This window comes from Theropithecus gelada, chromosome 7a (assembly GCF_003255815.1).
Source record: "Theropithecus gelada isolate Dixy chromosome 7a, Tgel_1.0, whole genome shotgun sequence".
NCBI lineage: Eukaryota > Metazoa > Chordata > Mammalia > Primates > Cercopithecidae > Theropithecus > Theropithecus gelada.
The window spans coordinates 32948528-32970502 of NC_037674.1; the positions used below are offsets into that span (position 1 = coordinate 32948528).

The window sequence follows — 21975 nt, forward strand, 5'->3', positions numbered from 1 at the left end:
GGACTTTGGAGCTTCAGAGCTCACTGGGTGCTTCTTTTTAGCTCTTTAGCTTTTTACTTGGGAGAGACAGGCAAACTAAAGAGTCAATTACAAGCTTACTTTTACCCCCTGGGAAAACAGAATCCCATCTTTTATTGAAGAGTAGATGATTGGCTTAGTGAGGACTAACATTAATATTGACCAGAGTGGGTAGTGGTGAAGATTGGACAATAAGGGAGCTTTCTAGAACTTGGGTGAGCTTCTTCCCACATTACTGTCCTCCTACAACAGCAGAAGATGTCAGTTAACTCGGATGCTCTCTCTCTGGGTGGCAGGTTTTTCTGCAGCATAAAGAAGCAAGGTGAGCAGGCAGCATAGCAGGGTAGTCTGGGGGAGACGCTGTCATACAGAGAGGCCACAGGTAGTGGTTACGAACATAGGCTTTAGAATCAGACAGCCTGGGGGTTTGAATCTTGTGTCTCTTTCTAGTTGTTTGCGGTTGCTTGATTTTTCCAAACTCAGTCTCCATTTCTGTAAAATGCTGATAATGGTACTTCTTACTCTTACGGCTTTTGTGAGCAACGCATGAGAAAAATCCACGCCAAGTGCTAAGCGTGGTTCCTTTTATATAGTAAGGGTTCAATCATTTGTGGCTATGATTTTTACTTTGTTACAAGGTTGCCTAAGCGTCTACCCTCAGAGTCAGGTTGTTTTTAGCTGGACCCATTTCATGCTTATCTTCATCGTACTCTTGAGGTTCTGCAAGTTTCTTGCCTTTCCCCACTGATTTTCGCATGGAGCCCTCATGTGGGGTGAATGGGTAGAGCCAGGAAGCTGGTCAGGCCAGCCCTCCCTGCCAGCATTTAGGAAACACAAAACCTTCCTCAAGTGGTGTTGGCTGCTTCTTTAGTGATTGGAAATTTATTGTCCTTTCTCTAAATCTTCCTTTCCATTTAGGCTAGAGAAATGCTGTATTTATTGAGCTGAGATTAGATAGGCCAATTTATGCTGTTTCCTTTCCAGGGACAAATCTTTGAGAGCAGGAATCTGGCCAAATCCCTGTCTCACACTACGTGAACGGCATGTCCCTAGGCAGGGCTGTGGCAGTGTACGTATCCTGCTCTCGGTTTTGGATTTTGCTCAAGGACAAACCATGTGCTTTTGAATGGCTTCTCTGCCATATGCCTTAGTTTACTGTTTCTCTTGTTGAGCATTGTATTTCAAACACCTTTTTTTCCTGATCAGTAAAAATCCTTTAAGGAGTATTCTCTACCAGGGACCCTTCTGGGGAACAGATAATCTGGGCAGTGGTTTCACAGATGTTTACAAATGTAAGAAATAATTGTGCAGTGTACACTTAAGATTTGTTGTGCCTCAATTAAAAAAAAAAAAACTGAATGTTGTAAGTGCGCTGTAAGTTAGACCTTGCTCTACTTTACGACAGCTTTTTTTTTTTTTTGGAGGGAGGCATTCACTTGTGAAAGCTTTTATCACTGTTATTTCAGGGCTAATGTAAAACTTCCAGCCACATGGGGGCAGGAGGAACGTTCTGCTCAGGTCAGGCCATAAGAATGTGCATTTGCTGTAGAGATGTAAAAATACAGTAACAAAACCCCAGTCAAAGTTGATCTACCTTTGTTATTTTAAATATTTCAGTGATATACTCTTCCTGCTTGAGGTGGACTGTTTCCCCACCCCTTTGGCCTACCTCTTTGTATACCACTGCTTAGCTTCAAAGTTGTGGCAGTTAAATTTTCAAAGATTTGCGTTTAATAATTTGGTAGAAAAGAGGTTTGGAATTTATGTAACTAGTAAGAATTTGCAGGGTAGAATTTCTGAACATCAAGATGAGGACCATTAGTTCTCAGAGAAGGACCTAAAGTAAAATAATCTCCCAGTTAGTGAGTGGGATTTGATAAACTTCCATTTTAAGGACATTTGTTACACTAACATCTGTAATGTATTTTTAGTGCAATTTCAGTTATGACGGGCACCATGTCTTTATGAACGTTTTTCAGCTTTGTCCAAAGAAATGACTCCAGACTCCTTTTTTGGGCAAACTCCTAAATATACATAGATATAGCAAAGTGTACAAAGTGCACAGCATGGTGCATGTATGTTTCCTATTGCTACCATAGCAAATTTCCACAAGGTAAGTGGCTTGAAACGACACAAATGTATTATGTTACATTCCTAGAGGTCAGAAGTCCTAAAATCCAGGTGTTGGCAGAGCTGGATTCCTTTTGGAAGCTCTAGAAGGGAGTGCACTTCCCTGCCTTCTCTAACTTCTGGAGGCCACCTGTACTCCTCAGCTTGTGGCCCCCTCCTGCAGCTTCAGAGGCAGTAGCAGAGCATCTTCCAGGCTCCTTCCCTCTGATTACAACCCTGCTGCCTCCTCCTTAGAAGGGCCCAACTGGATAACCCAGGATCTCCCCATTTTAAGATCCTTAACTTAATCACATCTGCAGAGTTCCTTTCTCCATGTCAGATAACACATAGGATTCAGGAATTAGGACGTGGACATCTTTGGAGGGCCATTATTCTGACCACAACACATTTTTACAAGTGAATACACCTGTGTAAACACCACAGGTTAGAATATAGGATATTGCCAGAATTCCAGAGCCTCTTTTCTTGACGATTCAGAAAATAATAAAGAATTTTACAGTACGACAAGCCACCAATTTGAAGTATTGATTATCGTTATTTGGAGCTATAAATTTTCACTGAGCCTGGGCTGATGGAATACTTTTAGAAAATAAATCGTGAATGGTTTTATTTGGGATGTTTGTCTCTGACCCATAAATATATCTATACATACACAACAACTGACTTGGCAGTTTTGAGCCTTGTTTGGGCTTTGCTGAGCAGGTGTGTGAAACCCAAGGGGTGTCGTATAAACTTGGACTCCCTAGTGCTAGAATTGCTAAATAGACATTCTCTGTCGAACTTGGGATCCATTGATTAAAATATCAGTTTCTGTTTGTTTTAGGAACGTCATCAACTGCAACTTCAACTCCTAGAACATGAAACAGAAATGTCTGGGGAATTAACTGATTCTGACAAGGAAAGGTAAGACGTAATGCCTTTCATCTTGTAATGGATTTAGGCTGTGGACATGCTGTGTTTTTATGGCCTCATTTGACCCTTGCATTTTCATTTGTGTGGTTGTCCCTTGTTACAGACTTAAGCATACGTGACATTGGGCTGATAGCTTCCAATATGGAGCAAGTTTCTTTGGAAGCCTCCAGCCACATCTTGCAGACCATGGCTGGTTGTTAGTGTAGTAGAACATGTCAAATACTTTCACAAGTGCAGAAGTTCAGTCTATTAATGTTCTCCATCGCCTTGAACTCCACAGGATACACCTTGTTGATGAGAAAACTCATCAACTGTGACTAATACCATTTGCTTTGGAAACTAATTTTAAAACATCTTCCTTTGTTTCCAAACTTTGCTTAGTAAAACCTTGCATTGTCCTCTGGCTGTGAGTATATAAAGCTCTGCATGAAAAGCATGGTATAGTACACTGTGTCTTCTAGAAATCAAAAGACAGAGAGGCCATTCAGGAGTCTCTAGTGAAGGAAAACAAGGTTGAGATGATTTGAGTGTTTCGGGCAAGTGACTTAACCTCCCTGAGTCTTGCTTGTGCAGCATGGAAATTCATCTTTAAAGCGGGGAGACGGGTATGATGGTGCTAACGGTGCCCATCTCACTAGGTTACTATTGTTAAGAGAATTGTTGGACTTGCTGCCTGCCAAATGGTATGTGCTGAAAAAATACCCATTTTTCCTTCCTCAGTTGCAATTTCAGAGTTTTCAAAGTTATATGAGGCTTGCTAGTCTTTAACATAGTGCTGAGGCAGAGATGGGGCACGGGAAATAGACCACCAGACCGTTCCTCCAGTGCTCAGCCCCAGCGGCCCCAGAGAATTGAAGAGTCCAAGCAATGTTGGAGAATAACTTGTGCTGTTGTAAAACAAAAGTATGAAATGTCTTGTGATGTGGCTTGCTCTGTTTTGATGTAGAGAAGGTCTTTCAACTTGTCCCCCATTTGCCAAAAATAAAGGATATGTAGAGCAACTGTGATTCCAGACTTTTCGGTACTCTGCCATTGATTTCAGATATTTTATTGTGTTACTGGACCCCTTCTTCCCTGTTCCCCCATCAAAGTAATTTACTGGATGTTCCAATATTTTATTAACCCCAAAACAGATAGCTTCTCATATCTGTAAACGGTGCAAAAAAAATTATCTTTCAGTCCCTGGAAAATAATCGTCCTTTTATGGGATAAAACTTGCAAATGGGAGCTTGAAAAATAATTCTGTGCCCCTCGGGTGTGGTAGTTTGTTGGTAATCACACTACTTTGTGTGGCCGTCACACGAAGTAAGAAGAATGGATCTTAGGGTTTGATTTCTTGTTCTTGGCAGTATTTTTAAATTTTTTTAAGTTTACATTTTTTTTTTAACCTAACCTTCCTCAAAAGATACATGTTTTCTATTTTTATTTTTATTTTTGTGTGGAGATGAGGGTCTTGGCATGTTGCCCAGGCTGGTCTCAAACTCCTGGCCGCAAGCAATCCTCCTGCCTTGGCCTCTTGGAGTGTTGGGATTACAGGCATGAGCCGCCATGCCTGCCCCTCTTGGCAATATTCTTTAAAGCTGTGACTGTTGCTACTGCTGTTGCCGCTTTGGTTTAGGACTCATTTGCTTTTTCCTCCTATTTGTGTTAGGTATCAGCAGTTGGAGGAGGCATCAGCCAGCCTCCGTGAGCGGATCAGACACCTAGATGACATGGTGCATTGCCAGCAGAAGAAAGTCAAGCAGATGGTTGAGGAGGTAAGCATCTGTAAAAGGTCACAGGCCTGGGATTGCTTCCTGTGGTGGGGAAGCATCCCCAGAACAAGTCTGCCTTGCCGTTCCGTTTCCTGTGGCTCACAAGCCGAGGTGCTCGGGCCACTGCCATCTAGGCCAGGAGTGGGATTTCCCCACATGTCCCCCATGGACTGGTGATGATGCCCCTAAAAGAGGGGTCTCCTCAGGTCAAAAGGTTACAGTTAAGAAAGCTGGAAATTGCAGTTCCTGAACTCACCCACTGTCAAAGGACAGTGATAGCCTGCGTGAGTACCCACAGCTCAGGGGACCCAAGGGGGTGATGGGAAGGGTCAGTTTAGCCCAGGTCCCTGCACTGCCTCCATAGCCATCCGTCTCTCTCTCGGCTGCCATTCTTGTCCTTTATTCTTTTCTGGGTGTGTCTTTCATTCCCTTTCCTTGTCTGTTTCTCTCTTTTTTCTCCCTCCTTCCTCATTCTCTTCTCCCACTCCTGTTTCTTCTCCTTTTCCTTTACCACCATCCTTTCTCTCCTGTCTCTGTAACAGGAAACCAAGCTATACATTTACTGTATGGGCATAGTTTACTATTCTCTTTTTTCTAAATGAAAAAAATGGGTAAGTTGAACATTTGTATTTCTCTAAGAGGAACAATTTTTTTTTTTTTAACTTGTGTCAGTGTAATCTGCCTCTCTTGTGGTGATGTTCCAAAGAAGAAAGTCCGTGCTGTGTAAAGCTAATCACATATTATTGTAGTTTTCTTCTTGCTCAATTGAAAAATCTGATGGAAAAATCTGATAGAAAAAGAGCAGTTAGTACTAATAGGGTTATAAGAATTCCCTTGAGTCTAATTTTCTAACTTGCAAAGAAAAGGTTTCAATTTAATTAAATATTTGGTTGGCAGTAGAAAAATGAAAAAACATTTTCTTTATATTAAGCACTACTTTAAAAAGTTATGTTTTATTAATGAATTATTAAAATTAAAAGCATATCTACTTCTAATAAATCATGTACATGACAGATAAATGGAAGATTAAAAATATATATTTTATTAATCTCTAATATATTGGAGATATTAATGTTGTGGGGTTAAGGTCAGAGAATCGTGAGGATGGGAAGGGACATCTTTTTTTATTGTGTGTAGGATAGACATACACATTAGATAAAAGTTTGTCCGTAAATGAGAAGTGCAGTTATACTGTGTTGAATCATGTACATCTTATATTGATTCACACACAAGTTTCTGGGGAGCAGTGGAATAGCAGAGGAAGCCATGCACGCACCTTTGCAATCGTTTTGTGCATCCAGGCAGGAGCACTGCCCATGACAGTAAGGGGGAGGGAGATCCTGCCCTATGGTCAACGTTAGGTAGATGTCAGGAGTGTGTTTTCCAAGGAAAAGCATCGCTTTGCCACAACTAGCATCTCAGTGAGCCTTGGCTGTTGGCGCATAGTTTTTCTGCTTTTGAATTTCCCACCCACGAAGCCTGGGGCAAGGGCATCCCTTATTTTCCCCCATGTGTCTCTAACTGTGGGTACTACATTTCTCCCACCTCACCACAGGGGGGTGTCTGTGTCGTTCTTGTATCTAATCATTAGAGATGATTGAATAAAACCTCATACTGGTTGGCTTCTGATTCATTTAAACCCTTACCTGTAAGAGGTTAAGGCTGTACTGAATCAGAGGCACCTGTTTTTTTAAAAGACACTTTCAAAGAAGTTTAGAATTCTCCATTTCCTAACCTACTTCCACAATATAACAAACACACCAATTTGAAGGGGGTGAAGGAGGACACACACACATAGAGATGTACATACACATACCAATGTGTGTGTGTATAGGGATGCATATAAAGATCACTGTCCATGCTTTGCTTTTTTCTACCTGTGATTTCATATCTTCCAGATAAGCTTCTGTAAGCTTTGATGTGGTCTGTGGTCTGTGGTCTGGAAGGCCCAGTCATTGGAATGAAATCACCAGCTAAAATTTAGGATGCCATCAGAGTTAGCACCCCCTGGGGGCTGTTTAGCCACCACCACCAACATGAACAAAAAAAGAGAGAGACACTTTTTATTCCTAATAATTTTTACTGCCTGATTTAGAAAGTTTGTGTTTGCCCAGCATACTGCATTAACTTATATAAGAAATGGATAGCTTAAAAAATCTCAATTGCTATAGCCGTTTATGTGAATACATTTTTTAAAAAGTTAGAAACATGGTCAAGGGGGATGGACAGATGAGCACATTCAGAAGAGCAAGACCAGGTTGGAAAAGAGTTGAGAACCTGAGTAATTCAGGGAACTGGGGAAGACATGCCCAAGGTGGGATGAGAGCTCAATTCACATCTTAGAAAACATAAGGGAATATGTTCTTGTTTTGTATTGTGAAAGAAGGCCAGGCCGGAACCACTGGGTGACGCTTTCAAAGAGGCAAAATGCAGCTCTTCATTCAAAGCAAAGAAAATATTTCTAGTCCTGGCTGCACTGGTAAGGCATTTAGCCCTTCATCATGAGTACATTCCTTAAAAAGTAAGAAGCTGATTTAGAAGTTCTCTAGTGTTCCTCCACAAATTCTGTGTTCTATATAACCTTAAAGACTGTGTGGAGGAAGTCTGGTAACTTCAGTTAAGTGTTCATCATACAAAGAATTCTCTACTGTTTACTATGCTGTGCCTGTTTTTATGAGCTCAGCCTTATCATTATGTTGCATGATGAGCAAAATCAGCAAAGTCGTAACTAAATCACTTCAGCTCACTTGGAGCAAATTTTGAAAAATCCAGACTACTGAATTGGTCACTTGTGAAATTAATCTTGAAATCTGACTCTAGAAGAGAACTGTGTTTTCATCTGTGAACTCTGGCTCCCCAGGCATATAGGCAGCCTTTAAGTGTAGTGGATGTTAGCGACCCTTTTTCTTCCCTCACATGGGTCTGGAAGCTCGTCTTCATCATAGCCTCACTTTCCCCATGGATGGGAGTCTCGCTTTCATCCGTTGTTGGTATCATTTTCACCATAATGTCCATGAGGAAACTTAGTTTTTTTAGATGATGGGCTTCTATTGTTTAGCTCAAAATGTCCAGGTATTACTACTGAGATCCTTGGGAATCCTTAAATGTTAAGCAACATGTTTCTTCTCACCTCAGTGGAGTATCTTTGTATCATAGTAATAATAAATAATAAGATAACAAATAATAAAAAGTAGCTGGCCCAGGTTTTGTCATCCTTAGCTCAATAATGACTTGATTTCTATGATGGGAGACAGTAGGACTCGTACTATGTAGGAAGGGCTCATGGTGGGGGTGAGCCCATTTGAAATGAAGGATTAGTACATATCTTACAGGGTCAAGTTCATTGAGAAAAGACAACGCAAAGCGTCTTCTGTAAAATGTGGGGCCAAGTACCTCTCACTAGGCTAGGTCTTTCTACTGAATTAAGTCTCCTTCTGTCATGGATGTCAGGGGGTTGGGGATCTCCCCGATTACCAGTTCTGCCAGCTGATTCTGACTTTGATAAAAATGAAAAAACAAAGCCAAAAAAGCCCCACGTGTGCCTCTTAAAGTCAGAAAATACAAGAGAAATGCCGAGGGATTGGAACGAAAAAGCCCTCAAGGGGAAATTAATTCAGTCATCCATTCAGCAGATACCCACTAGCCCCCGCTTCGTGCTGGGGCTGGGTACACAGTGGGGAGTCATGCAGGCATGGGCCCTGCTGGCACGGATCTTACCCACTGGTATCACCCGAGTTCCGGGGTAGTCTTGCCTTTGGGCTTTATTATCCTGTTGAAAAGCCTTGTTGGGATTGGTCTTTGGTCTCGAATCTAGCTGCATTCTTTAGATTGCCAGGAAAGGCACCGGGAGAGCTGAGAGGAGTAAAAAGTGAGAGAGCATCCTGAGGCCCCCACAATGGCCCTCTGCTCACACAACTTTGAGTGTGACTTCTTCAGTCCACAGAGTCATTCACACCCTCTTTACCTGCTGTCACCATGGCTCACCTGCTGCCGACCAAAGCAACTCTCCTGCCAAGGGGAAAGTGATCTGGAGGAAAAAATAAATTATTTGCCTTCCAAGAGGGTGGATTTACATTTTTGCCAATGGGCAGGGATATTATTCAGCTGAATGAACAGTAATTTCTTAAGAGATTTTGTTTTTAGCTATTTCCCAGTACAGCCATTAGGCATCCTTTCATTTTATCATGTCTTTCTTTTGATTTCCCATTGCCACTTGTGATATAGGAAATGTTTCTTCCAACAGGGTCTGAAGGGAGTTTCTTCTCATTTGCAGAGGAGGCATTTTCTTTAGACTTCTTTTGCTGAAAGCAATCGCACTCTACCCCACTTTGCTATAATTGAGATGTTTAATAAGTGCAAAGGTGCAAGGAATTGATTTTCTCAGTGCTTCTCCACCCAAGCTGCACACTGGAATCACCTGGGGAGCTTTAAGACATGCCTGAACCTGGCAGATGGGATGGAGGCAGACTGAGCACTGGGTTTTGTTTCGTTTTAAAAACTCTACAAGTGATTCTAATATGTAGCCAGGATTGAGAATTGCTGTCCTGGATTCTCAGAGCAGTGGCCTGGCTCTCCTTGCTGGGTTTCATGTTCGTGCATTTGGCCAGCATCCCTCAGAAGCTCCTATGCCTGAGGTGGGAAGCTGCTGGTGAACTCGGCATAGGAAGGGCTCAACAGAAAGCAAGCCTGGGAGACAGTCACCAGGGACCAGGAGCACAGAAGTGAGAAAGCTGGTCCAAGTCTGTGACTCTCTGGGCACTGTCAGGGGACCTTCACTTCTTGCCATCCCCTGGTCCTGGGAGGATTCTGTGACAGCTCACTCTTTTTTTATTTTTAATTTTGTTTTAGAGACAAAGTCTTGCCCTATTGCTCAGGCTGGAGTGCAGTGGTGCAGTCATACCTTTCTGCAGCCTCCAACACCTGGGCTCAAGTGATCCTCCCCACTCAACCTCCCAAGTAGGTGGGACTATAGGCACGTGCACCCACGCCCAGCTAATTTTTGTATTATTATTATTATTTTTCATATAGAGACAGGGTTTTGCTATGTTGTTCAGCTGGTCTTCCAACTCCCGGTGTCTGGCAATCTTTCTATCTTGGCTTCTCAAAGTGTTGGGATTACAGGCGTGAGCCACTACACCTGGCCTGATAGCCTAATCTTAATAGCTGTACTGGCCTGGTGGTATCCAGATAATACAAACTTCCCAAAGGCTATTTAGACCCATCTAGAGAGATGTTTCTAAGGTGGGATGAGGTACACTTGTTAAACAGATAATAGAAACTTAAAGGGACAGAATCCAATCCACCTAAGTCCTTGAAAGCTGGACTACCACGAACAGAGACTAAGAGTGATTCTCATGGATCCTGTTCCAACTGTGCATGTATGCACATGTCTGCCTCTCCCTGATTTAAATTATTCACTTCTGTCTATACAGAAGACATTACACTTGGCCACATGGTATCCCTTTAGAAAGAGAAGAAAAAAATCTTGGTAAAATAATTATATTAACAATGACCACTTCTCAAGTTTAAGGCAAAGCAGAATATTATTGTGTTCCTAAGGAATGATTTCGAAAGTATTTAATGGTCATCTCTTAGATTTTTTAAAAGAGTGATGCTATAGTCATAATGCAGCAGTTCCTTGGGGGAAACAAACTGGATCAGGGAGAATAGATGAGTAATTCAGAGAGTTGAGGCTTTGAGTATCTGGCTGTCTAGCCAGTTGGCCAAACAAGGCTTTACGTTACTAGTCCCTAAATCCACATGCACCTGCAGTTAGAGACCTTTATGTGTATATAACGAAAGATGGCCTAGAAAAATAGCAACGAGCATGGACTTTAGCATCAGACAAACCTGATTTATTTATAACTAATAAAGTTATTAGTTTCCTTGTCTATAAAATAGGGTTAATAATAGTATCTACCCAAGTTTTTGTAAGAGTTCAATGAGATGACATGTATAAAATGCACAGCATGTTAATTGGATCATAAGAAATAATAAATATTAGTGGCTGTTATTATTACCACCAGTAAATGGGTTCCTGCTGTGTATACCTAAAGTTAAGTGAGTTAAAAGCAAAAGTAGCTATGTTGATTTCCTGACCAATGCACAGGGCTGCCTTTCATCTTTCCCTTTGGGAGTTTTGTTGGCCACATTCAATCTTTGGGTATATTTCTCTCTGCTCTTTTGTGCTCTGTGCTGTTTTCTAGCTTAGCCATCAGTCTCTTGACAAGAATATTTATACAAAAAGCAATTTTTAAAATTTAAATTTTCTTCATTGCAAGTATCTTCCATTTTTATGTGGTTCAGTCATTTGCTGGCACACAATTTAATTTAAAACTGTTGTGTGGCGTGCTGAAATGTGCCACACATGAAAGCACACTTTTGCTAAATGCCCTGTGTTTAGAGAATTTCAAGTACTTCTCATAATTTGTAATTAGCCAGATGGGGGTAGGGGAAAGGAGCCATAGCACCGAGCCCACAAACCTAATCCACTCAATTGAACTGTCTCCAGATCATGTCGCACGAACTCTTCTCCAGATTTAGTCTCCGGCTCTTTGGAAGATGATAAATTGGTACCCTGCTCTGGGTTGGAAGTGATTCCTTTATTGTTCGTGATTAGAAGAACACTTGTACACTCTCTGCTGGGAAGAGGTGGTATTTATCTATGATGAGCCAATGAACAAAACAGGAAGGACGTATTATTGAAAGGAAAATTTGACCATGTGGGGCTCTTGTTTGTGAAAACACCCACATACTGTCACCCTGACTTGTACAGCCTCAAGCTGCAGAGTCAAGAGAACTCACAGATCCACAGAATATTTTTAGGAACTTGAGTAGACATCGAAGAAGGAACTGCAATGGAAAAGACTACTGTAAAACCTTTCAGAAAGTTCCAGGTAGAGGCTTGGAAGATGAATCCTTACGGAAAAGCTGCCAAAGACATCTGCTAAGGAGATGGGAAGAGAGCTTGAAGAATGTTAGTGCTCTGGGAAGGAAGTGCTCCCACCAGATCACCCCCCAGAAAGTACAGAAGCAGCCAGGTGTCCATGTGGTTTGGTTCTATTTGTATATAGGAGGTGGCCCTGAAGGTGTCCTTTCTGAATGGATATCAATACTCATCTTAGGACTCTTCTAAGAGGAGTTTAGCTTGCTTCTATCACCATCAGCATTTTGCCTGAATTGGTGCAACCAACTTCACGAAAATGAGTGTATCTGATAAAGAGAAATCTATTTGACTGAAATATGTTGAACTGAAACATCCTTCATGTATGCTTTATTTTTACAGAGGTCTTTCTTGAGATTGCTGCAGGCATTGGTGTTTTATCAGAACATGACAGTTTTGCTGAGAACTAGCAGTAGTAGCTGCAGTCATAGCAATGGGTGGCATGAGTCTACATAAGCTGGGAGACTGGGCTCGTGGAGTGAGTGCGTTCAGAGGCCCAGTGTCCCTCAGATGTTGGCTAGTTCTCCACTCTACCACTCCTTCATGGCAAAGCAGGCACGAAGATGCTTTCTTGCTAATATTTGCCTTTGCTTTCATTTAGATGCTTCTGCCCAGCATAAGCAAGGAGGGAGGGGATGGGAAAGAAGCAGATGAACACTTCTCCACATTAGTAATTAACTGCTAATATTGTTCACCTGTGCACGGTGCTGTGTTTAGCCACAGATCCCCAGATACGATGCTGGGTATTCAGACTTCCACTAGAGAGACAGAGGCAGATTTGAGAATCTCATCTGGATGTTAGCTTAGTGTTGTTACCTACACTGCTTTTGGGGGATACTTTTATTGCTGTAATGTTTTTCTAAGTCACTGGCATTTGTTCTAGCAGCATTGATTCATTACCAAGTTTTTAAAAAGGAAATAATTAAGAAAATGCTATGACCTTTAGAGAAAATGGGTCACCCATGTGAGTCCCGCTTTCAGGGTGGTGTGCTTTCTTCTGCTTTTAGAGTTTCTTTTCTCTTTTGGGCTATGAACAGTACCTGGAGGCCAGGCAGGCCTTATTCTGGAGCAGATAGTGAGTGAGGTTCCTGGAGTACTGCATAGCCTGAGAGTGCCTCCTAAGTAGATGCCCTCCACGCCTCCTGCACTTGGCCCTGGCACTGGGTCCTAGGCTCATTGTTGATCTTCTTAGATCTGGGTTCCTTGCATCGCAGGACCTACCTCAACCTGCTCTTGTCTGCCTTTGCTGTGTGACCCTCAATTCACCTCTTTCCTGCCTGTACTGTGATATGGGTGAGCTTGACTTACTGCTTGTCAAACCTGAGTCATATGCTCAAATCCTGCCCCGCCACCGCTTTCCTCCCTTAACTGGATCCTTAGCCTTGGACTCCAAGGCTGCAGCTCTGTCTCATGGCCACTCACACCCCACCCAAAGGAGGTGCTACTCAAAAGTTTGAGGCAGGAATGATTTATCGTAAATGACAATGTTATAGTTTGTAATTCTAGTGTTGAACATGGTATTATTGACTTATTTATTTTAAAATCTTAGACACTTTATCTAAAATGTCAATTTTTAGAAGGTATCAAAGCACAATTGTGGCAGCCTTTTTTCTGTATGTATTGTATGTATTAAAAAAACAGGTTTACTTTATGACAGGTGTTGGTTACTGTATTCACAGTATAAATTGTCTTTTCAAGGGAAAAGATATTTTCTTTGGAAATGTTGTTGAACCTATGTTCTCTTTATTGAAATTGTTCTAATTGACCTTGAACTGTTTCTCAGACACCTGGTGCCCAGTTTCTGGCCATAGACACTATGTGAGGCTAAGTAATTCATGTTTCAGGTCACTACCAGTCACGAATGCTTCTCTCATTCCAAGGCTATGCATATGGATGTCACACTCCCATGTCAATCGTCTCTGGAAGGTATTATTTGCCCAGTTTTTTAAGCATGGGAAACTGAGGCTTAGAGTCTTAAAAAATAAGTAGCTGGCAGTCTCTCAGCAAATAATGACGGTGCTGCACTTCACACCCAGATTTGTGACTCCAAAACTAGCCTTTGTTCTTTTTTTCTTGTTACTTTTTAATTGGAAAAAATTTTAAATTGCAAAAAGTTGTAGAGAATGATAAAAAACAAAAACCCATGTACCCTCTTCTAGGATTAACAAATGTTGCCATTTTGGCACATTTGTTCCTGATTTTTTTGTTTTTTTTGAGACGGAGTCTCGCTCTGTTGCCCAGGCTGGAGTGCAGTGGCCAGATCTCAGCTCACTGCAAGCTCTGCTTCCCGGGTTTATGCCATTCTCCTGCCTCAACCTCCCTAGTAGCTGGGACTACAGGCGCCCACCACCTCGCCCGGCTAGGTTTTTGTATTTTTTAGTAGAGACAGGGTTTCACCGGGTTAGCCAGGATGGTCTCAATCTCCTGACCTCGTGATCCGCCCGTCTCCGCCTCCCAAAGTGTGATTTTTTTTTTTTTTTTTTTTTTTTGAGACGGGGTCTCACCCTTTTCCCCCAGGCTGGAGTGCAGTGGCCGGATCTCAGCTCACTGCAAGCTTGGCTTCCCTGGTTCATGCCATTCTCCTGCCTCAGCCTCCGGAGTAGCTGGGACTACAGGCGCCCGCCACCACGCCCGGCTAATTTTTTTTTTATTTTTAGTAGAGACGGGGTTTCACTGTGTTAGCCAGGATGGTCTTGATCTCCTGACTTCGTGATCCGCCCGCCTCCGCCTCCCAAAGTGCTGGGATTACAGGCTTGAGCCACCGCGCCCGGTTGATTTTTGTTTTTAAACAAAAGAACACATCACAGATAAAGAAGAGGTTCTCTTTTTACCCCTCCCCGATTCTATTCCTTTTCCTTCTTTCACCCTCTCTTCTATTTCAGAGGCAATTTGGTCTCTAGCTGGGCCATGCCTTGATGATCTTACTGTGTGTATGTATATATAAAATTAGTATATGGCTTAGTTTGTGTTTTAAATTTTACATACATTTTAATTTATATATTAACAATAAATTTTATTGTACATATTTTGTGACTTATTTCTCCGTTTTGTTTTTGCTGTTATTCCATATAGATCTAGATTATTCATTTCAATGGCTAATATCCTTTTGTTTGAATATATTGTAACTTATTTATCCTATTGATAGACATTTTTATTCTTTTACAAACAATACCAACATGTCTCCAGGCTTCTCTAATTAGGAAATATACTTAGAGGAGGCATTGCTAGGGTGTGGGATTGGCACAATTTCACCTTTTCTTGATATTGCCCAATCGCTGCCCACAGTGCCCATACATTTCCACCAGTCACATGTGAGAGGGCAGATTTTCCAAATGCTCACCACCACTTGGCACTGTGTGGACTATAATTTTGGCCAGTTAGGAAATGGCATCTCATTGTTTTCATCTTAATTTGCGCCAGCCTGATTGCTACTCATTGAAACTTGTGAGGTTGGGAAACTTTTCTTAAGCTTATTGGCCATTCAAGTTTCCTCTTTTATGAAATGGTTGTTCATATCATTTGCTCATTTTTATGTTAGGTTGTTTTTCTTTTTTCTGGCTGACTTGTAGGAACTCTACCTCTTATCAACATTCATCATTTATCAAAAATTATTTGGGTGCCATTATTTTCTCCTAGTCAACGTTTTTTGTTTGTGGTATCTTTTATAATACATAAGTTTTTAATGTTGGCAGAAGTAAAGTTAATCTTTTTGGCTGTGTTATGTGTCTTGTTTGATGTAAAGATAGTTTCTGTAATAGTTTTGAAGTTTGATTGTTCATCTTTAGGTCTTCAGTTACCACCTGTACATCCATCCTCTCTATCTTCTTTCTTACTCTGTTTTTCTCCATAGCACTTATCATCCAATAATATGTCATGCAGTTTATTTATCTGTTTTGCATGTGTATTTTATCTGTTGCCTGTTTCTTTCCACTAGAATGTAAGTCCCATGAGGGCAGGGACTTGCATCTATTTTGTTTGTGGCTGTATCTCTAACACCTGGGATAGTCACTGACAAATGATAGCTGCTCAATAAATACTTGTTGGACAAATAAATAATGATCCATGTAGAATTTATTTTTGTGTATCATATGAATAGGACTTCTTTTATTTTTGGCTCACAGAAAGCTTGTTTCTCTAATAGCATTGCCATACTGATTGTTTTTAATGTCACTTTCATCAAGCTGGAGTTGTTTCCCCTGTGCCATTGTCTTTGAACAATCCTGTTTTCCTGCCCATCTGCTCAAGACTGAAGGAAACACATTCCTTGGGCTTAAGAGTGGGAATAAGGATGAGGAGAAGCCAGGTACAATTTGTGGGAGCTTATGGGACAGTTGGTACACATTTAAGAAGAGCCTCTTATGAGCATGAGTGCAAAAATGGACATGAGTTCCTGCTCTCAGAGAACCTTCTGGCTGACATTTAAACTCATTAGAACTTGAGGCAGTATGTCATAGGTGCTGGGAACACAGAAGCTGGGAAACTTAGTGGTTAAGTTCATAGGCTTTGAGTAAATTCAGTCTGCTTTTGCATCCTGCCTCTGCTACTGACTAGGCTTTGTATCTTGAGCAAATTATCCTCTCCAAGGTTCAGTTTCCTTATCAATAATATGGGAATGGTCATAACATTGCCTCCTCCAGAGGTAGTTATAATGATTGACTGATATGATGTGTGCTAAATGCTTAGAACAGTTCCTGCCAGTACAAACTAATTCTGATGTGGGTGGAGTCTTTAGGGAGGAGGTAGTGTTTGACCAGGCCTTGTAGGATGGGTTGGATTTTTCTAGGCAGGGATTGAATGGGTGGACATGTCAGACAAGATATAGAATAAATAAAAGCAAAAACATGCAGACCAGAAAGTATAGGGTGAGTTCATAGAGCATTCATCTAGTTTGGATGGTATGAAGGAGTGAGAAATGAAGAGGCTAGAAATATAGGTCGACACCAATTGTGATAGTTTATTAGCACCAAGCCAAGAAGGATGTCCTTCATCACTGTGCTCATAATTCCTCAATGGCTCCCCATTGCCTGATCAGATCTGAGCTCCAGAGTGGTGCCTCTGGCCAGTGAGTGCTGGGTGAATAGCAGGGGAGAGGAGCAGGGAGGACAGCAAGAAGGCTCCAAGGAGAGCCCTGGCTAGTGCCGGAGAGTGTTCACTTTCCATGCACTTGAACTTTAGGAAGAGCTTTCAAAATGCAATTTTTTAGCATCATCTTTGTGCCAGATGTGGAGCTAGGGGCTTCCGTATATATGTATTACATGATTTTAAAACAGTTCTCTCCCTGGACACTCCTGTTCAGGATTTGGTGTTTTGTCTCTGAAACTGAATTCATCAAGGAAAGCACAGAGGTAAATAAGCTTCTTCCCTATCTCCATTCCACTAGTCTCCTCTTGAATCATAGAGGGAAAAAAAGAACAGCCTAAAGAATTAGGGCCCCAGCAGATCCTTTGTGACAGACATGTCACATATCAACCTTCTTCCCAGCCCTGCCAATTCTCCAGGACAGCTTGGCAGCCATAGGTTGTCATCACAGGGAGGATGGAAGCAAGCAAACCTCTGAACAGGGTGTGGTGTGAATAGGACAGCCTGGGCCTTGACCTCACAGACACTTGCTTGTGTCTTAATCTCAGCCATATAAGCATCTGGATGATTGTGAAGGGAATGAATGAATGATGAAAGTCTTGGAACCTCAGTTTCCTGGTCTGGAGGGGATAACCACATGGGGTTGTTTCTGAGAACCATGAGCTAACCCAGCAAAGTTCCTGTAGCTTGCACGCTCCTTCTTTCTTCCTTCTCAGAGAATGTGCCCAGATTGGGAAGCAGTTTAACCGTCCTTCCCTGACATTTGTATAGCCAAGTCATATTTAGGTATCCGGGGGAGCCAGAGTGCTCCTCCTCTCCTTCAGGAGAAGTTGGGTTATCTTTAATATAAGATAGAAATCAAACCAAATTACATTATTTTACCTCAGAAGCCAGTTGCAACCGATCCTTTTGAATGGTATAGTTCTATTATTATATATTACTTCAAACTTAATAGGAAAAAATTGATTAAAATATGTGCCATGTTCATATCTAGCCTGGCTGAATGCCACAAGACACATTAATTGAAAATGAATTTCCACAAACCCAATCAAGCATCATGAAGATGAAAAATGTACCTTTTCCCCTCCATTCCTTCATTGATTTTTCATTTTCCCCACTCAGTGCTTCATTTAGCAATTTTTCAGTTTCGTTTTGTTGTGGCCTTAATTCATTTCCTTTACTCCCCCCCAAATGAGATAATGTACCATTTTCTTCATCCTTATTAAACTCTTCTTTCATGCTGCATTAGTGCAGGGCAGATTCTGATCTTGTCATATTTCTCTATGCATTTTTTTTTTTGTTAAAAAGAGGCTGAGCTTTATTCTTTTTATTCTTACATTTTGTGGTGGCTTTTATCAAAGAGAATGCACTTTTAAAAATACAATAACTATGAAATTACAATGTTACAGGACTTCCAAAATAGAATTAAGGAATGCTAGAGCAAAACTAAAACACTTTTTTCAGAGGAAGAATGTAAAATATCAATTATTCTCATTCAGAGTGGGTGTGTGGAGATCAAACACAATTCCTCTTTTGTTAAGGGAAATGGAAACAATGGTTTGCCAGATCATAGAGGGATCAAGAGTTGGGTTAAAGACACGGCACTGTCAGGAAAAGAGCAGGCAGAGGGAGACAACGGCTGAAGCCTGAGTGAGCTCTAGAAGGTTCTGTCCCTGACCCAGTCAGTTCACCATTTCCCTGGATTTCTAGGGGTTTCGAAAACAATAACGGGGATCTTCAAGGTATTTCCTTGTAAAATTTTCAAATTTTCAAATAATGTATTGGCATAAATTTCCCTTGAAAAGGCTGTAAGAACTCACAATAAAGTATCATATTGCTCTATTTTGACCTAGAATTCACAGCCCTAGTAATCTCATTTTGATTAGATGCTTTGATTGGCAGTTATACATCTTTGATAAAGTTTTCAGTGTGAAAATGAATTATTCTTTTGTTAAAGCTGTTTTAAGCAGAATGTCTACAAATGAGGGCCCGTGAGAAGGAATAACAAAGCAGGGGTGTTGGGGATGGTGGTTGGGGAGCTGTGGTGACCTGTTAACCTGTGGTTGAGTTTTGCGATGTGTGCAAGTACACACAGCCCCGACACTCTGATTTTGAAAACAATGAAATGAAAATGAAATGAAAACATCATAAACAAATTTCAAATAAAATAATATAAAATGTTTATTTCAGGGGACATGTATGCCATTACATTATTTGAAAATCTGAAAATTTCACAAGGAAATAGCTTGAAGTTCTCCATAGAAATCCAGGGAAATGGTGAACTGACTGGGTCAGGGATGGAATTTTCTAGAGCTCACTCAGACTTCATTCATTTACAATGAAAACAAAATAAAACAAATTTTAAATAAACAATAATGTCGAATAAATGTTGAAATAAAATAAACTTAATGTGCATTTAAAATATTGAATTCCATTTTCCTTATAAGATTTAAGCAGTTTGATTAAATGTGACCGTTTCAGTTTTGTTTTTCATTTTCTGTTTTTAAAGAGTTTATTTGAGCAGGCAGCACCAGGCCACAAGCAATTGAGGGCTTCACCTAGGGCGCTTGAGGGAAAAGCTTTTATAGGCGTTTATGGAAACAAGACAAGGGAAATATTTGATTGGTTAAAGCAGAAAGTCTGTACTTAGGCCACACCTGTAATCCCAGCACTTTGGGAGGCTGAGGCAAGAGGATTGATTGCTTGAGGCTGGGGGTTTCAGAACAGCCTAAGTAACATAGTGAGACCCTGTCTCTACAAGAAATTAAAAAATTAGCCAGGCACGGTTGATCACGCCTGTAATCCTAGCTACTTGGGAGGCTGAGGTGGGAGGACCTGTTGAGCCCAGGAGTTTGAGGTTGCATTGAGCTGTGATTGTACCACTATGCTACAGCCTAGGTTACAGAGGGAGACGCGGTGTTAAAAAAAAAAAAAATTCCCTATTTAAAGGTTAGTTGGTGTTTCCTGATTGGTTAAATTTTAAATTTCATCTTCCTAAGCCATGACCATTCACTCTGAGCTGGGTTTCAGTTTGCTTAGGTTAGAACCCAAGGCACTGGAGCCACCTCAGCCTAATGGACTCCCAATTAATTATTTTAATGGTTCCCATCTTTTGGCTAGCCTTTCATTTGTGAGAGATTGATCAAGTTTTGGTGTGACATTTTCTGTTACCATCGTGGCTGGTTTTTCTTTATCTCAGTGGGAAACTCTTAAGTATGCCGTCAGTTTTAACCTCCTCCTATTATCAGTAAGAGCGGACAGGAGGGGGAGTTGATTGTACACATGACACTCCCAGTACGAAATAAAAGTGATGTGCACCTTTTATATGCTCTGGTTTGGAGTGTGTCCTGTTTTACATAAGGCATTTTTCGTGTTTGTTATCCTTTGCCAGCTGGTGAAAGAAAATACCCCGAAGCACAATTTATTAACGGCCCATGTCAAGTGCTGTCCGGTATTTAACACTTATTTGCTGCTGTGTTTTCTTCATTCATTTCTCTCCACAGTCCCCAAGTTCAATCCTGAGTTATGTTTCATGAGTCTTGCACAATTGAGTGCTACTCACATAACTGCAATGCGAGAGCCATCTCATTTCTGTCCTCTGATGTGAAATGGACTGTGTCCTCCATGTTACTCATGGAAAGAAATTCCAGGAAGTTAAGAAGCCTCACAACTTCTAGCTGTGGATTCCTCACTGAATCCATACCAGAACCATACTACATTTTTGTACAATTTCACTTTGGTCTGGTTGACATATAAGCTCTTTTAAAACATATTGGGGAACTTTTTTTTTTTTTTTTTTTTTTAAGATAGCAATCTGTTTCTAAAGCAGTTTTTCTTTAAATGTGTGGATTGGCAAGGGTGATTTCAGCTCCTGAGAAAAGTTATCTTTTATATGAGATAATTGATGCACTAAACACTTGTTCCCTGTGGGTTTGGGGTCTAGCACAAGGGAAAGAAGTCAACCGAGGATGGCAGTAACTGTGATGTGTCCTAACAGGGGTAGGTTCAAAGGCTGAGCCATCACAGAGGAGGGGGACACAAAGCCAGCCTGGAGGACTTGGAAAGCACTGGCCTGGGAGGTGACTGTGGGTGGATTGTGACAGCAGCAGTTTTTCCGGTGGAAAAGGGGATGGAGGGTGGGGAGGCATTCCTAATGGAGACACTAGCCTGTGTGTGCAAAGTCCTGGAGGCAGGACCGTAGTGTGTTCATGCAGGGCTGAGACGATGGAGTGTCCTAAATATAGGGTTCATTGTAGGGACAGTACGGGCATGAAATGAAAGTGGGAAAATAGGGAGCACAGCGGAAGGGCCTCCCGTGCCATGCTAGTGAGTCTGAACATTAAAAATGTAGGGGGTTTTTAATTGAGAGAGTGAGATATTCTGCATTTCTGGTGCCAGAGCATCTGTATTTTGTAAAAGCTCCCTCCATGGGATTCCAGCATGTGACCATGGTTAAGGATGATTACTTAGCTCAAACCACCTATGCAGGTAACTCGATTGTAGCTAATGGGGCGGGGGGAAGCCATGATCAGTTTTAAGAAATTAAAAGAACTTTTGTTTCCCCTCCCTCCTTAAATATCAAACTGGCCTATATTCTTAGAGACTAACATACTGCATGATTGATTGGGCTGCAAGGCACATATTCACATATTCAGTCTGAGTTACAAAGAAACATACTCATCAAAACAAAAATTAGAAAAAATTATATTAATATCTGTTAAAAGGTCCCAGATTTTATGAAAATGTGTTTTTCCCCTTGTTCTGTAAGGGGGCCTACTATTTCATGTTTAAATTTAGCTATTGCAAGATTCTGTTCTTGCATAAATCAAATAGGTGAGGTCCGGAAAATCAGTGCTTCTAATTTCTCAGTTCTTAATGGCCTGATTGGAGCCTGGTGAGTTGCATCATTTACCACCACCTGGTGACAGCTAGAACTAAATGCAGCTTTGTGGAGGGTAAATTGAAGGTCAAACTTAAACATGTAATGCATCAAGAAGTGAGAGCAAAGGTGCCTAATGGATTTCTTGCATACCAGCTATATGGTACCCTGGATTTTGGAGTAACTCCTGATTTGGGAGTTGCTCTGGGGACATGTGTTTAGCAAGATCATCTTGGTCCAACTGGGACTCCAAGCGTCTG

General features: G+C 41.3%; 1 protein-coding gene across 2 annotated transcripts in view; it reads left to right on the forward strand.

The window, feature by feature from the left end:
• Nucleotides 1–21975, forward strand: part of MYZAP (myocardial zonula adherens protein) — a 94235-nt gene that overhangs the window by 43238 nt on the left and 29022 nt on the right. For both annotated transcript variants that reach the window (XM_025389892.1, XM_025389894.1), the window contains exons 9-10: nt 2972–3051; nt 4712–4817. In XM_025389892.1, coding sequence (XP_025245677.1) covers nt 2972–3051; nt 4712–4817 — 186 coding nt within the window. The remainder of the gene's footprint in view (nt 1–2971; nt 3052–4711; nt 4818–21975) is intronic.